This window comes from Xiphophorus hellerii, chromosome 18 (assembly GCF_003331165.1).
Source record: "Xiphophorus hellerii strain 12219 chromosome 18, Xiphophorus_hellerii-4.1, whole genome shotgun sequence".
NCBI lineage: Eukaryota > Metazoa > Chordata > Actinopteri > Cyprinodontiformes > Poeciliidae > Xiphophorus > Xiphophorus hellerii.
In genome coordinates, this window is record NC_045689.1 from 11,341,015 (window position 1) to 11,356,098 (window position 15,084).

Here is a 15,084-nt window from a genome sequence, read left to right on the forward strand (position 1 = left end):
GAGGACCCCAGCAACCAATACTGGGTCAAGCTTGTATAGAGAACTTCTCTTGGAGACTGATTTAAGGCCACTAGTGACTAAAGCCATTTCAGTTGTAAATTTCTGTTGTTGTGCAAACTGAATGATAGATAGTTCTGCCTTGGCCAAGCCTTCAGGAGTCAGATTTTCTTTCTTCAGAGTGGTCTTGAATCTTTCCATCTGCTTTTTCAGTTCTTTCTTTTGATTTTCTGGATAATTTTTCTTTAGGCTCATTGTTCTCAGCCTAATATTTGTCCTTTTCCCTTTAAGTTCAGATGTTTTGCCAGAGTTTCTGTACAGAACGTACCTGAACTTCTTGGATCAATAAATGCATAAGCTTGTACAACTTTGTTGCTCTTTTGACTTTTAACTTTAACTGCAACAACAGGAAAACAGTGTCATCATCATGACCGGCCCCAATATGCCCACATGTCTGAGTGGTTGCAGTTAAGACGTTGACATGAGACCTTGTTGTCTGTTGGGTTTGTTCTGAAGAGGCTCCTGGCTTCTTTTGCTCTATGTGAAGAACCCCTGGATGCTTTTGGTGACCAATCCAATCCAGCAATCCAAACGACTCCTGCAATCTTTGATTGTGTGACCAACTTTCAGACAACCAAAACAAATCCCTTTTTGTTTAATGAAGGTCAACTTGTCCTGATGCATTTTAGCTTTAAACTGCATACAGTTTTCCAATAGATGATTTCTTTGTAAACAAAACAAGCAGCTGTGAAGAACAGTAGACTTGGTCTTCTTTTCAGTTGAGGGAGTTCTGGCTTCTGTAATTGTGCTGACATTAGTGGCAAAACTGCTTCCTTTTTTTCCTTTGCCTGCTGGAACTTGAAACTTTAGAGTTGCTTCCAGTTGGTGGGGCTTGGATATTGCCAAACACTGGATCTGATGCTACTTTTACTTCTTTTATTATAAAAGCAACCAGATCAGTGAACAATGTTCGGTAACTATTTTGTTCCTGCAGCTCATAAGCAGTAACTCTCCATTTTCCCCTCAGTTTGTATGGGAGTTTCAGGACGATTGTTCTCATATTTGAAGGTAAATCCAATTCTTTCATGAAAACAATTTATTGTGTTAGATTTGGACATCCTTGAAGGAAAAGAGAGAATGATTGAAGACTTTTCACATCATCCCCTTTTATTGGTGTCCAACTCATAATCTTCTCCATATATGCAGAAGCAATTTTATTTTAATTTCAAAAATGTTCTTCAAGAAGATGTTTGGCTTTGGAATAACCTAAGTGCTGACAACTATGCACCAGATCTTTAGGCTGCCTCCTAGTGAACTGCAAACAGTCGCTCTTGTTGTCAGTTTTAGCTTCCACTCGTTTCTCAAAGGCATTCATAAATGATCTGTACTGCAGGGGGTCCCCATCAAACACAGGGATATTTCTGGATGGGAGAACAGACGATAAGTTTTGTTTTACAAGTAAGGCAGTGGTGTCATTTTGTCTTTGCATGACGTTCACAATATCATTCTGTCAGTTCTCAAAGAGGGAGATTGAAATTGCGTTTGCTGTGTTGCTTGAGTTGAAGAATCAACTTTTACTCTCATCTGATCCATTTGAAGTTGTTTCTGCCTTTGTTTAAGTCTGATGACAGGCTTAAACAGGCCTCATCCAGATCTGCAACAACTTGATCATCAATGTTATTTTTCTATTCAGTACATGGATCTCCTGCTTCATGCAACCAAACCTTTATACAATATCCATAAAATCAGAGGATGCCGTCACATTGGACTGAAAATACACAGCTTGCCTTTTCTCTTCTTCTGGCAATAGCAAACTTAAAAAGGATTCATGTAAATCGGTTGCATCTTGATAGCACTTAATAAACTTAACAAAGTCAGGAGACACTTTCTTAACATTTTCTTGTGACGCCATTAATGCGGAAATTTTCTCCACAAATTTTGAAGCTTGTTTACACTTTAAACTTCGTTTTTCTTGACATGTTTTTATATAAAACTCCAAACCCTTTTGTGTGAATTTGATGTTTATTTTCTTTTGTGACATCTGAGTGCCATCCTCTTTGCTCTTTACATCAGACATTTTTAGCGAAATAGAAATAAAAAATAGAAATTTAAAAATAAACTAACAAAATTCAAATGGATAAAGAAATAAAGAATAAATAGCTCCAACAGAGAACCATAGAGGCTTGAAAAGGAATTTCCAGCCGCAAAAAAATAAATGTAACTTATCAAAAAACAGCCCGAACATGGTGATTTTGACCACCAAAATCACCATTTTTGTTTATGGTAACAAAAATGGATAGACGACCATTACACAAACATATAAAACACATTTTTATCTCTCACAACATCTCTCTCTGCCCCACAAACACTCATTTGCATTGGGTCAGCATAATGATTTATCAAAATCCATATCAGATTTGTTGGCAAGATGATATCTAAATTTTAAAAAGGAGCGTGACATATTTATTCGGGGGGGTTGGGAGACGGGTCAGGATATCTGAGAAAAGTGTTAAAAGAAGAACAGTTTGTTTTATTTGAGTTACTATTGGAGCCTCTCCATGTCTCTATGTTCAATAAAGAGAATTAGGCTCCAGATATTGTCACTCAACACATGCATAGAGGAAACCATTTATCAGCTCAGTGCAGAAAACTTGAACTTTTTGACACCTACATGCACAACATAGCTACATTTTAGAGAAGCAACTCAGAAAATGTACATATCATAAAAACATTGTTATCAAAGCTTACCATCTTGATTAATTATTTTGCGTGATATGAGATGTTCTTGTTCCATTAAAAACAAGCTCACATAAAATAAACTATTCGCCTTTCCACTGTATGTGTAAAACAGCAGCTCTATCCAGCTGCCAAGCAAACTTTATGCCTGCTTGTCTACATGGAAATATTTTCCATCAGTTGAGTTTTGCTGAAGATGTTGTTCAGCAAATCTTCTGAGCCTGGCAAGCCCTAAAGTCCTCTGTAAACTCATGGCACTAGCTTTGTAAGAAACGTACAATGACACATTCATATGAAGGATTTCCTGCTTTAGATTCAATGTGTACAATTGTGCATTGCTAACAGTGTGTACCACATGTAAAGGTTTTGCAAATGTGTGAACATGGATTGAGAACAGATTTTATTTGCTCAAACTCGTGTGGGTCACAGTATGGTTTCTGTTGTATTGCTGTTTCATCTGGACTTGCCTGGTTTATAACACAGGACCAACCAGCCCAGTCACTAAAAACAATGTATTTGCAAATGTAACTAATTTAGAAGCCATTTCATTGTTATTTTACGTTTTATTTATACATGTAATCTCATTCAAACACAGGCTGTCATTTCCAAGATAAAATGTTATATAGTCAAAGAGAGACATTATGTATTATAGATAAAAAATATTCCTTGTGTTGGTAAGTCAGTATGTAATCAAAAGCGAATGCTGCAATAATTTCAACCTAAAATAAAACAATTTGCCAATTTGTACACACTTTAACAAAACTGATAATATTGACCCCCAAATAATGCATTTATAAATTATACACAGGATGAAAATGCTAATTTATTTCTTGCTGTGAAAAATTCAAATATCAATGGCTTAATCCTTCAACATGTGGTGCAATGAGAACCCTCACGCTATCTGCATGCTGCACTTGGAGACTTATTACAGTTTTTTTGCATATGAAGACTTCCACTAAGTTTGCAGTGATTGTTCATGTCAGCACCACCAGCAGTACGGGGAATTGGTTTGAAATTCCCCGTACTGCAAAGTTGCATCACAACAAGAAGAACTTTCTGAGGCGTTTGTTTTTTACGAGCATGGGTGGCATTTTTAGAAGAACTCTGGTTTTCTGAAAAACATGCATACCAAGTTAAACAAAGATTCTAAGCCAACCTTAGGCACTCACAGAAACACCCTGATTCACGGAAAAAGAGTTCTGTAGTAGAAACACGCCCACAGTGACACTTTAAAATCACCTTAGATTACTTTTAAAGCTTTAGCTTCACACCACTGACACGTTATATCTGTGTCCAGTTTAGGTGTCGCTATCCATATTTCTTCTGTTTTGTCTTTGCCTGCAGGAGCCTCTGCAAGTGAAAACAAGAAAGAGGAGCTGAATGAAATCTTGCACATCTTAGAGAGCGTGTGCTTCATTTCTTGTGATGGCCAAACCCAGGGCCACACTACTATGTCGGTAACTTTTTTTTATGCACAATTTACTTTTTTTCTACAAACACAACAACACTTTAGATTCAATAAAGCATTTATTAGTTGATTTGGATACATTTGTTCTATTTGTTAGCACGCACATTTAGTTAACATATGTATTTATATCAACTTAAAGTTTATTTTGTCTGCTTAAGATTAACTCTTAGTTTATTTCTTGCCAGTACTTACCTGCCTTGGAGTTGGCAGACAAAAGATGGGGCCAGGGCTCAGCAGGCTTAAATGCTGATTGGTCTGCACCACTAGTTCCTGCTGGCAGGGGGAATTTGTAGTTTCTTTGTCTAGATAAGTTTTGCATGTATTTTTGTATTTAAGTAAATATTAGAATTTAAAGTTTAATATTTTTGATTTTTGTTTTTGGGTATTTAGTTTAGCCAAACTTAGCTGTACTGTTATTTGTTAGTAATTGTATTCTGTTTATTATGTCTTAATTGGTCTGATCAGCCAGTATATAACCCCTGGGTGTCATTTATTTGTTAGGTCAGTTATGTTTGTTTGTGCAGCCAGTTTGTTTGCATTTTTGGCTGAGTTCAGTTTTTTTTTTTTTTTTTTACCTCTTTTATGAGCTCAGTTTATCTTTTTGTCACTCATAATCTTTGGGTTAAAATAAAAACAAAAACTATTTTTCTAAAATATCCTGTGACTCCTGTTTTTAACTCGCTCCATCACATGTGGTGTCAGAAGTGAGGATTTTGAGTTGAGGAGGCAGGACTTTTTTTTTTTTCTTTTTTCTGCTTTTTGTGAGTAATTGTTTTTTTACTCCCCCCATTCAACAAATTTTTGAGCCATGCAGAATGGTGTTCGCCCAAGAAAAGGAAACCAGGTTGAGACCAAAGAGGCTTCCCAGCAGTCAGAGAGGGAGGAAATGGAACGAGGAGCTTCAGCAGCAGCTGGAGACACTGAGCATGAGGAGACCAGAGAGCCAACTCTGGTCTCCTCATTGCTGGAATTCTTCAGGCGTTCATGGAACAACAGGAAGTTCAGGAGAAAAAGCAGAGAGAGGTTTCTGCACAACAAGAACAGCGCTTCAAGTGTTTGCAACAACAGTTTCGACTTTTGCAGATGGAAATGCATGCCAGGACAACCCCGACCCCTGAGCCCACATCGCCTGTTGAAACTCAAACTGATCATCAGATTAAAGCAACATCTCAGGACCCAAGCTAAAAATCAAGGTGAGCATTTTGCAACACTCAGTGCTTTACCTTTTTTCCGAGGCTGAGTTGCAGACAGAAAGGAAAAGACAAAACAAAATATCTACTTTTCTTGAAAAAACCCGCATATTTAGAGGAAATGCAAAAGAAAATGTATACATTTCTTGACAGAAACTCATGTGTAAGGACAAGGAAAAACTAAATATATATTTATGCTTTTATTTCTTATTATGTCAGTTTTGGTCCTCCATAATAGTAGAGATTGACAAGAAAAGTCAATCTCTTATAGTCTGTTGATCTCAATGTAGAAATGATCAGTGTCTGGATTTGATGACATCTGCTTTCCTCTTATCTACACCTGAGTTACTGAAACACAGCCCTCCTTTGTTATGATGTCAGCTGGTGTAAACACGGACAGGAAATGTAATCCTAAATGAAGAACCAGCTCCTCCTCTGCGTGCACCCACAACTCCGCCCTCATGTGACTCCAGCCAATCCCGTCTCGGCTTTTAGAAGAGCTGCAGAAAACTTTGTGTGTATGGATTTAGAAGAAACAAGCTGCCGCGCTGAGTAGAAGTGATGGCCAGACCCCCCTCCAGTCTGACAGGCTTCAGTCCGGCGGTGTGAGCACAGCGGCGGAACCCAGCGGAGGACAGGGACGGAGGCTTTCCATCTGCGAGGTACGCTCTGCGTCTCTTTACACGTGGATGATTGCGGGAAGAAATGTAATAGATTACGCTTCTAAAGGGGGGGGTCTACATGCAGCAGCGAGAATGGGCTGCATCAGCTCCAAAGCGCCTGTTGGTAAGAAGTGCTTTAACTTGCTCTCCTAGAATTAAAATAAGCACGATGGAGGAAGCCTGTTTTATCTTTTCGTTTTCTTTTTTTGCATTTCTTTTGCTGCTTTTGATTTATACAAATGATTCATATGAGTTGGGGTCTCAAAGCGATTGTCAAATTGTTTTTTTTTTCAGAAGTGGCATAACACAAAGAATGTAACAATCATGGTCCTGAATATGTCATGGTTATCTCTTGAAGCTCTTACTCTAGCTGCATTCCGCACCAGAGGATTGTGCTCGCTCTTGTTGGTACTACACTTTTTCTTCCACTCAACTTTCCATTAATGTATTTGAAATATACCTCTCTGTTTATTTATTTATTATTTAATTTACCTTTTATTTATACCGGTTGTCCGATTGCGGTTTTCGGCTTCAGTGACACCAAAACAACTCTTGTACCGTAAAACACCGTGTATGGATTAGACTTTATTCTGTAGTTTAAACGCGTTTTTCCATGTGTGTGCTTACTACACTTTCTCTCCCACTCAACTTTCCATTAATGTATTTGGATACAGCACAATATGAACCAGTGCGCGTGTGTGTGTGCGCGTGTAGGGGTGCGTGTGCGTGAAGAGGGTTTGCGCTTTTACGCTTTGCGGTGCATGGGTGAGCATCGAGGGGCTGGGATTTTGCAGCCTAAGCATCGCGATGCTGCGAGAGTTGCGAGACGCTGTGAGGGGAGCACGCCAGTGAGAAGCACACACACACACTGAGGAGCTGCTGACACCATGGATGGATGCACTGTTTAAACGGCTGTTAGGCTCGTGAAAGGCACATCCTGACACCATGGTTCTGACCGCGCTGACCCAGTTTAGCTTCAAGGTAGGACCACGCTTCTTCTTCTTTCTTTGCTCCTGCGTTGACGCAAAATCCTCGGAGACTCTTATATGACTAGAAACGGAGTTTAAGTTAAGTACCTTTAAAATATCATAATTTATGCAGCTACTGGTTTGAAGGTTGCCAGGAGACAAGCCCCCAGCCCAGTTTGCTCTCAGTTTCTCCGCGGACCTTTGCCTGTGTCACCCAGACCCAGACTATCACGCCTGTCTTCCACGCGTGAAATCAAACATCAGACTCGACCCACATCATCGATCCATTGCTCCTATCTCATAATAAACACAGACGTTGTTTTCGCTCTAATTTTCCTGCGACCTTTAATTGCCTACAACCTTTTAATCCAAACTGATCACACCCATGATGGAGATTGTGACACCCTTTCTTCGCGTCTCCTTGTCACGGAGTGCGTAAGGACGTGTCCATCAGTCTCAGACACACAGACCGAGCAGCAGCTCCGGCGCTCGCACGTCTCAATGCAGCCTGGGAGCGGACAGCAGCCACCTGTTTGCTGCTCTGCATGTGTGATAGGATCACTCTACCGCCATATAGTGGGGTTGATAGCCAAAAAGTGCAAAAGACAGGAGGGAAAAAACAGAGAAAAAGAGGAGGGGATGGCGTCACGGCCGAGTCGAGGTCTCCCTTCCTGCGGTTTCCACGACAACAGAAACTACACGTAAAGAAGAGGCGCCTCTCAGCGCCAGGAGCGCAACTGACATCAAAATCAAGACGACTAATTTTACTTCACAGCTGCAAACGTCAGTCAGAAGAACGAGGTTATTTACATATGTGTCCATTTTAGTTGGAGGCCCGTTTGATCAAAATACCGCACGGTCCCTTCGATTTATTCAGATCAATGATCCACAGCCCCGGGAGCTGCTTAAAGCACATCCTTGTTCTGGCGGAATATCGGAGTAATAGAAACCGACCTCCGTCCTCTCTACTGGAGGAGATTCGTGATAAATTTGTGCATCTTTCATACAGCCTGCCTGTTGCCGTCGTGACAACATAGAAGGCACAGATTCAAAGAAGTGTTTGGTCTCTTTAAAGATGTGGGGAAATCCTTATGCTTATTGCAGAAGCAAATCCTCGAAATAAAAAAATAGAAAATCATAAATTTGATTTGATTACATTAAATTAAGTTTCAGGAACAAATCAACTATTAAAAAAATATTTTTAATCAAGTCACAGTTGATACATAATTAGCAGTTCGTTGTCAATACCTTTTTGTTATCTGGATAGAATATGGATATTTAGCCATTCAGCTTTGCACATCTTTCTTCCAGAGCCCTGAGTCCTCTATTACAGTTCCTGCTCACTAGCTCCCCCCACAGGTTTTCTGTAGGATTCGAGTCTTCAGACTGCTTTGGCCAAGGAAGAATGTTGACTTTGTGTCTGGTGAACCATTTCTGTGTCAATTTGGCTCTATGTTCAGATCAGTTTACTAGTAAGGAGTGGAGTTTAACAAACATAAACATGTTTATGATGGTAAGACAGAAAATGTCCTCTTGTGCAACCGGTTTTCATGTAGACGCTGTGTGATGGTTGTTATGGAGACCCTGGGATGACATTTTTTGCTGCAGCTGTTGAGGTTTGTTTACTTTGCTTAGCACTGTGCTGACAGTCCATAGTGACTGGATGAATATAAGCAGACCCCTTTGTAGTCAGCCTTCCCCACCACTCTGAATTAGGGGTCTAACACTCTCTGCAACTTACAGTGACTGAGATGTATCCAGCTGGGTCTCTCAGCAATCTTTACTGTGGTTGGTGTAGTTATCAGCACTTGGAATGGTCCCTCCCACCCTGGGCTGGCTCAGTTCTTTCTTTTGATGACTTTAATGTAGACCCAATCTCCTGGCTTGATGGGAGTGGTTTCCTGTGGGAGAGCAGAGACAGAGGGCAGTAAATTTGCATTTGACACCTCTTTCTGTTTCAGAGTCCTGATCATATAATCTTCCAATGTCTGCTCCTCATCTGCTTTCTGTAAATCTGGAGAGAACACAGGTAATGTGTATGGTCATTTGTGAATTATTTCAAACGATGTTAGCCCTTCCTGTGTGGGTGTAATTCTCGTGTACAGCTTTACCAACTCTAAACATTCTGGCCATGGCCTGCCAGTTGTTTCCATACATTTTCTCAATCTGCTTTTCACAATTCCATTTGTTCTTTCCACTTTCCTTATTGGTTTTGCAGGTAATCATCAGAAGTCAGAAAAGTTCCTCATGTAGAACAAACTGAACAGTGACAGACAGTAGAAGTAAAATGTTCCTCAATCTGACTTAGTTTGTTACCACTGACGACCATGAAAACTCAAGTTGACCTCCTTAATCAGGCAGTGATGGAAATGTAATTTGCTGCTGTGCATCCAAAAGTGCTGGACATTTAAAAACTACATGCTTGACCTCTCACCTTGTTTTTTGTCTGTTTTCCGCTCTTGCTCCTCTCTTGACCAACTAAAGTTAATGTTTCTGGATCATGTTTTGTTTTCCTTTGCTTCTCTTTTTCTGATGTTCTGTCTTCCTTCTTCAGGTTCTGGATGATGGGAGCATCAGTAACACCTTCACCCATAAATCCCTGTTCCCAGAGGACATGGATCCCCCCGTCAGTCAGAGGGACCCTGAGTCCTGAAGGGACCCTGTGGGTGACCGTACGACGGACCACAGAGGCGAGTGGACCAGAGCCACTGGGAGGCCATACCTACAGCAGAGAGGCTCACCTTTGACCTTTGTGTCCTCTCGATGACAATCGTAGCTTTCATTTAGATGAGTACTGATTCCAGTGAGTGGAGGTGATTTTAGTAACACTGGCCTTTTTGTTCATTCTTGTCCTTAAACATTATTACATACTTGATGTCACTGTCCACAATTGATTCTTGGGTTTCTTTTCAATTGAAATAAAACCTGAAAACACACACTTTATTATATTGTGAACTTGTAACAGCTTAGTTACATATCAATTCCTCACAGCAGCAAGAACTTTTATTTAACACTTACCTGAAGCAGACTTTGCCAGCGTGGACAGATGGTGTTACAAACAACTGCTTCAAACATCCTAAATCACATAAAGTGTCATTTACAGGATTCCTTCCTCTATGTCTTCAGATCTCTCACTTTCAGCTCAGTTACACAGTGGTCAGACCTGCTATAAACATCCCATCACTCAGAGGGTTTTAGATTAAAGGTACAACAGAGACTTTAAAAACTGTGAAAATTATTACACTCACATCGATGATAGACAGGCAAAACCTTGCACTTGATTTTAACAGTTAACAGGAATTTAGCTCAACAAAACCTTGTCTGTGGGAAGGAACCATGGGGAACAAATCAATGCAGAAAAAACAAAGAGAATCTGAATTTTCCTTTCAAACTAGCAGGAGGTTTTCTTTTGTTCATACCAGCTATTTACTGATGTTATCTGTGATCTCTGCAGGTCAGTTAGACAATCATGATTTTCATAACAGATTTTCAGGAGGATTATTGAAGTATTCCTGTGGTGGAACTCCCAAACTTGGGCACCATAGAGAAAAGAAAAGTTTAATCCTTTCTAGAATTATTTGACATCTTCATACTCTGGTCTAGCAACACTATTATTTTAGTTCTGATTTATTCTTTTTGTAGACTTTTTTTCATGGGCAATGATATTTCTGACTCCATCTCTGCCTGACTTTCTAAATATACAGCCACACAGATTTTTTCAAGAGGAGCAACAAGAGCAAATGAGGCAGATTAGCAGTGCTTACCAACAACTGAAGGTCTCAGCAGGACTTGTTACTGTGAAACATTGCTGCTGCTGCCCTGATATAAATCATTTCATGACAGTCATAAACTTGTCTTACTGCAACAATCTTCAGACAGAGGTTTCTTCAGAATTATTGCAAGACTGAAGGCTACTGAAGATCAATCTGTAAAAAAATGTTTCACCTCCATCATCCTTTAAAGATGGAAAAGTCTAGGTAATTTCCCAATCTGACTCTAGGAGGTCAGTACACAAAAATCCTTCCTATAGAAACAAAGTGATGCACTAACACCTTTGTTGAGTAAGGCCACCCAGACCTAACTGTGATTAGACAGGGTAATTCCTGTCACTGATCACTGTACTTTAGAGTGTTTAAAACAGAAACTCTCTTGGTGTGTATGCAAAATATGCAAAAATGTGTATAAATCAAGATGAAGATTGACTTTTTGATTATCTGATGCAGAACATCTTTCATTTTAAAGCTCAACTGCAGATAATCGGGTGTAGAAAAAGAAAACCTTTGACATTTGGAGGTGTAAAATATTTATGACAAACTAAACGTTTGAGTAGGGCTGCGTTTGCACCACGGGGAATGAGAGAACAAACAGGAGAGCAGGTGCGTTCCAGCTGTCGCTGGAGGGGGAATTAAAGATGACAGAGGACAGGAGCACAGCTGCAGCATGACTGAGACTCTCAGACGGAAAACACACTCCAACACAAAAACTCGTTTGTTAAAATCATATTTATTCATCATGATGTACAAAAAAACAATGTTTTAATTTTCGATGTGAAAAATAACTGGGATTTTACTCCCCTCTCTCTCGCTCTGGTTTGGACCTCATGGCTTGCTGTAATGCACAGTCCCGTAAGGAGTGGAAAAAAGATCTGGGCTCATCAAAGCCACTCTGACTGAAGGAGAGGATGGAAGGAAGCATGATAAAACTGACTGTGCCTGGGGAGGCTCGGATGAGAGGAGCAGCTACGCCACACAGTCTTCCAGATAAGGTTTCCAAAAAGCCCAACTGAGACACCAAGAGTGCAGATTACAGTTGCAATGTGAATTTTAATTTCCAGAGGCTTCTGGGAAACCTTCCTCTACAAAGAGTCAAATACCTTACCATGCTACTTCTTCTTGTATACATAAATCTTTTTACTCTTTTCAGATTTCTTTACAAAAATAAGGTTATCTTGCATTCATGTCATCAATTAAAACAGGTCTAGAAAATGAGATGAACTACTGTTATTGCACAAATCAATTACCCACAAGCAGATCCATTAATAAAAAGAAAATGTGCAACTTGTGATTAATGCAGGCTGTGATAAAGAGCAAGCGACCTCTCTCTGCAGCAGATGAGATGAGATGTCTGCGGCGAGGTGAAAGGACCCGGCAGAACAATGAGAATCGATGGAAAGGCGCAAACAAATGAACAGAACCAAATGAGAGGAGAGCTTTCAGCTCCCCCTGGGGTGAGCAGACACCACAGTTGCCATGGCAGCGACTCCACACTACCATGAAACACCATCAAGCCACTTACATATTTTGGGATGAGTGTGAGAAGTGTCTGGTCTACATGTCTATGAGGAGCGAAGCACTGTTTTATTCCCACTGATAAAAGAGAAGGAGGCACTTGTGGAATGAGCAAGTTCATTCCTTTAACTTCATTATTCTGGTTCTTCAGTTTGCCGTCAGACACACATCGCAAGCTATCACCCTGTTAGTGTATTTGCACTTCACGAATAAATTTCGACTGTAGAAATGTTTCAGACAGCATGTTAAATATACAAAAATAGCTTTTAAATCATTAAAAAAGCGACAAAAAGATAACAAATACAAAACATGAAAAATCTCCCCAGAAACAAAAAGAGAGACGTGTCAACAGGGGAGATTGGTTAAGACACAAAATCATGATTTCAGATTACAAGAATGATATTAAATATATTAATCTGTAAGTTTCTGAGCCCACAAAGACCCCGATACCTGGTTATAAATCAGGTAATGAATAAAGATTACTGGATAAGAGGGAGACGCAGCAGAATGGCAGAAAATACAGGCACAGGATGGCAAATCCAAGACATCATTCAACCGGCCAATAGACTGCGTTGCTTTTGGTGCGTTTTGATCATATAAAATAAATGCCACATGCTTTCTCTCATGCAAAGCCATGCTTTGTCGCTGCAGACACTTCCTATTATGCAGAACCAAACAAGAAAAGATGCTAAAATCTATTTAAAACCACTGAAGACATTGGGAGGCTGGGAGTGTTTTTATAAGGCAATAGAATGGTGGCAAAAATCTTAGCCTGGTCCTAAAGCATGCGTTTAGGATGTTTAGGACAGGAGGGAGAAACTGGAAGAAATGTTTTTCCTCTTAACACAAGGAACTATGGAAGACATGAATTATTAATTGTAAGGTATTTAGTGTTATCCGTCATGTCAGGAATCAGAAAACACAGTGCTGTTACACATTCATGCTAACAATAGTCTAACAATAATGCAGCAGCTAAACTCTAGTTATTTTGTCCAACTGAACAAGTTAAATCACTCCCTGTTGGTTCGTTATAGATTTCGGTCAGTGGTTTTAAGCAGACAATAAATATTTTATAAGCATTTTGTACCATTATATAAGTGCGGTTTGTGTAGTGTCTCAGATGATATAATAACAGCTCAGATAGAGATTAAATTCAGATTGATGAGCATCCAGAGCTGCTTTTTTCTTCTAGACAACCATTTGATTCCTGTCCTTCCTCCTTCTGGTCCTCCTCATCTTCCCTAACCCTCTCAGAAACTCTGAGAGTCCGATTTAAATAAGCAGAGAACATCCACCATCAGAGTGCACTGCTGCAAAGTGTTTGTGTGCATTTCAGCCTCATGTCACTTGAGGCCAGAGCTACAGAATAAAGGGAGTGTACATTATGGTGCCAACAGGCCTGGCTGCACTCGGCCTAATCGCTAGGACTCGCAGTAGAGGGGTGAGCATGCACAGGAAAAGACATAAACAACAAACTACTTCAGCATCTGTCCCTTTATCAGTTCAGTGCTTGGTAGTGGGACAAACTGATTCTTCCAGACCTCCTGATTTATCAAGACTGAACCTCGTCACAGAGGACAATAAAGACTGAAATTTGTTCTAAAGGCAGTAAAAAAAATAATCCTATATGACAGAGTCTGTGCTGCCCTTCTTTTCATGCACATATTTTTCTCCTTTCATACATTCACACTCCCAGTACATACAAACATTACAGTATTCTTCCTTGTTGAATTTCAGGACTCAAATGGAAGACTTGCTTGACATATTTTGCATCTTCAAACCTTGATTCCAACTCTAAACACAAGCAAAAAAAAAAAAAGTCTACAAAAAAAAAATCCCTTTTTAAAAACTCAGTCCCAGCTTTGGAGGTGACAAACACGATACACTGTGGGACCCCAAGGGTAAATGGAGAGCCCGACACTTCCTGTGGAGTGTCTGGCTGGGCCACTGCAAGGCTCCTGGAAGAAGCACTGGGTGAGTAAAGAAGCCGAGGAGGTGGTGTTGGAGGAGGTAGAGTGGCAGATGTGGAGAGAAGGGAGAATGGTATAGGAGAACTTTCTATATTTAAATAATGATCTGTAGCCCTGAGGAGTTTGTAGCTTTGGAGATTAAAAGATCTCAATGCATCACCCACCTCCTCTTCCCCCACCTGCACCTCTTCTTCCTTTTTGTCCTCGGCTTTCCCTCACTGGGACTTCTCGTCGGACTCCGACGTGGGTTGTTCTCCTGGCAGCGACACGTTCCTGTGACGGTCCCACAGCTTATGGAGCTCTGTCGCCTCCGTCTCGCTGCTGCTGGTCCCACTGTCCCTGAAGCTGGCCAGAGGCGGACGCACCTTCACGCCTTTTACTGTCACAGAGCCCTCGATGGCTTTGCGTAGCTAAAAGAATAAAGACAAGTTTAGAAAAGAAAGGAACGAAAAAAGACAGTTCAGAATAATTTTTTGGCTGACGTTCATCCTAAGCTGAAAAAGGAAATCAGAAATATACCCAGTCCAGTCCATCAGTTGGTTAAGTTCTACTGTTGGTTTCTTTGGGACACTTTTTTGTGTCAAGTTAAACTCTGATGTATTTTGATTTCACCAAAGAAAGACTTTTCTTTCTTTTAAGTATGAAATATGTGAGACTATCTGTTTTGCACAAAGAATGAGTTTTAAATACCTTGCAAAAATATTCAATATAACAGGACTTTATTATATTTATGGAAGGTGAGTAACAGTTTTTACATCTGGAATTCTTTGGCTATTTGGTTGAAATATTTTTCATTCACTCAATA

General features: G+C 40.1%; 1 protein-coding gene and 1 long non-coding RNA gene across 12 annotated transcripts in view; one reads left to right on the top strand and one right to left on the bottom strand.

The window, feature by feature from the left end:
• The first annotated feature begins 6,183 nt into the window (after positions 1-6,183).
• LOC116737427 (uncharacterized) lies at positions 6,184-9,964 on the top strand. Its single transcript, XR_004342819.1, has 3 exons — positions 6,184-7,034; positions 8,983-9,050; positions 9,576-9,964. It is a non-coding gene; the product is annotated as an uncharacterized LOC116737427 (long non-coding RNA).
• A 1,541-nt stretch (positions 9,965-11,505) lies between these two features.
• LOC116737426 (chloride channel protein 2-like) overlaps positions 11,506-15,084 on the bottom strand; it is a 134,896-nt gene continuing 131,317 nt past the window's right edge. For all 11 annotated transcript variants that reach the window (XM_032590550.1, XM_032590547.1, XM_032590548.1 and 8 more), the window contains one exon: positions 11,506-14,689. In XM_032590550.1, coding sequence (XP_032446441.1) covers positions 14,495-14,689 — 195 coding nt within the window. In that variant the 3' untranslated portion in view covers positions 11,506-14,494. The remainder of the gene's footprint in view (positions 14,690-15,084) is intronic.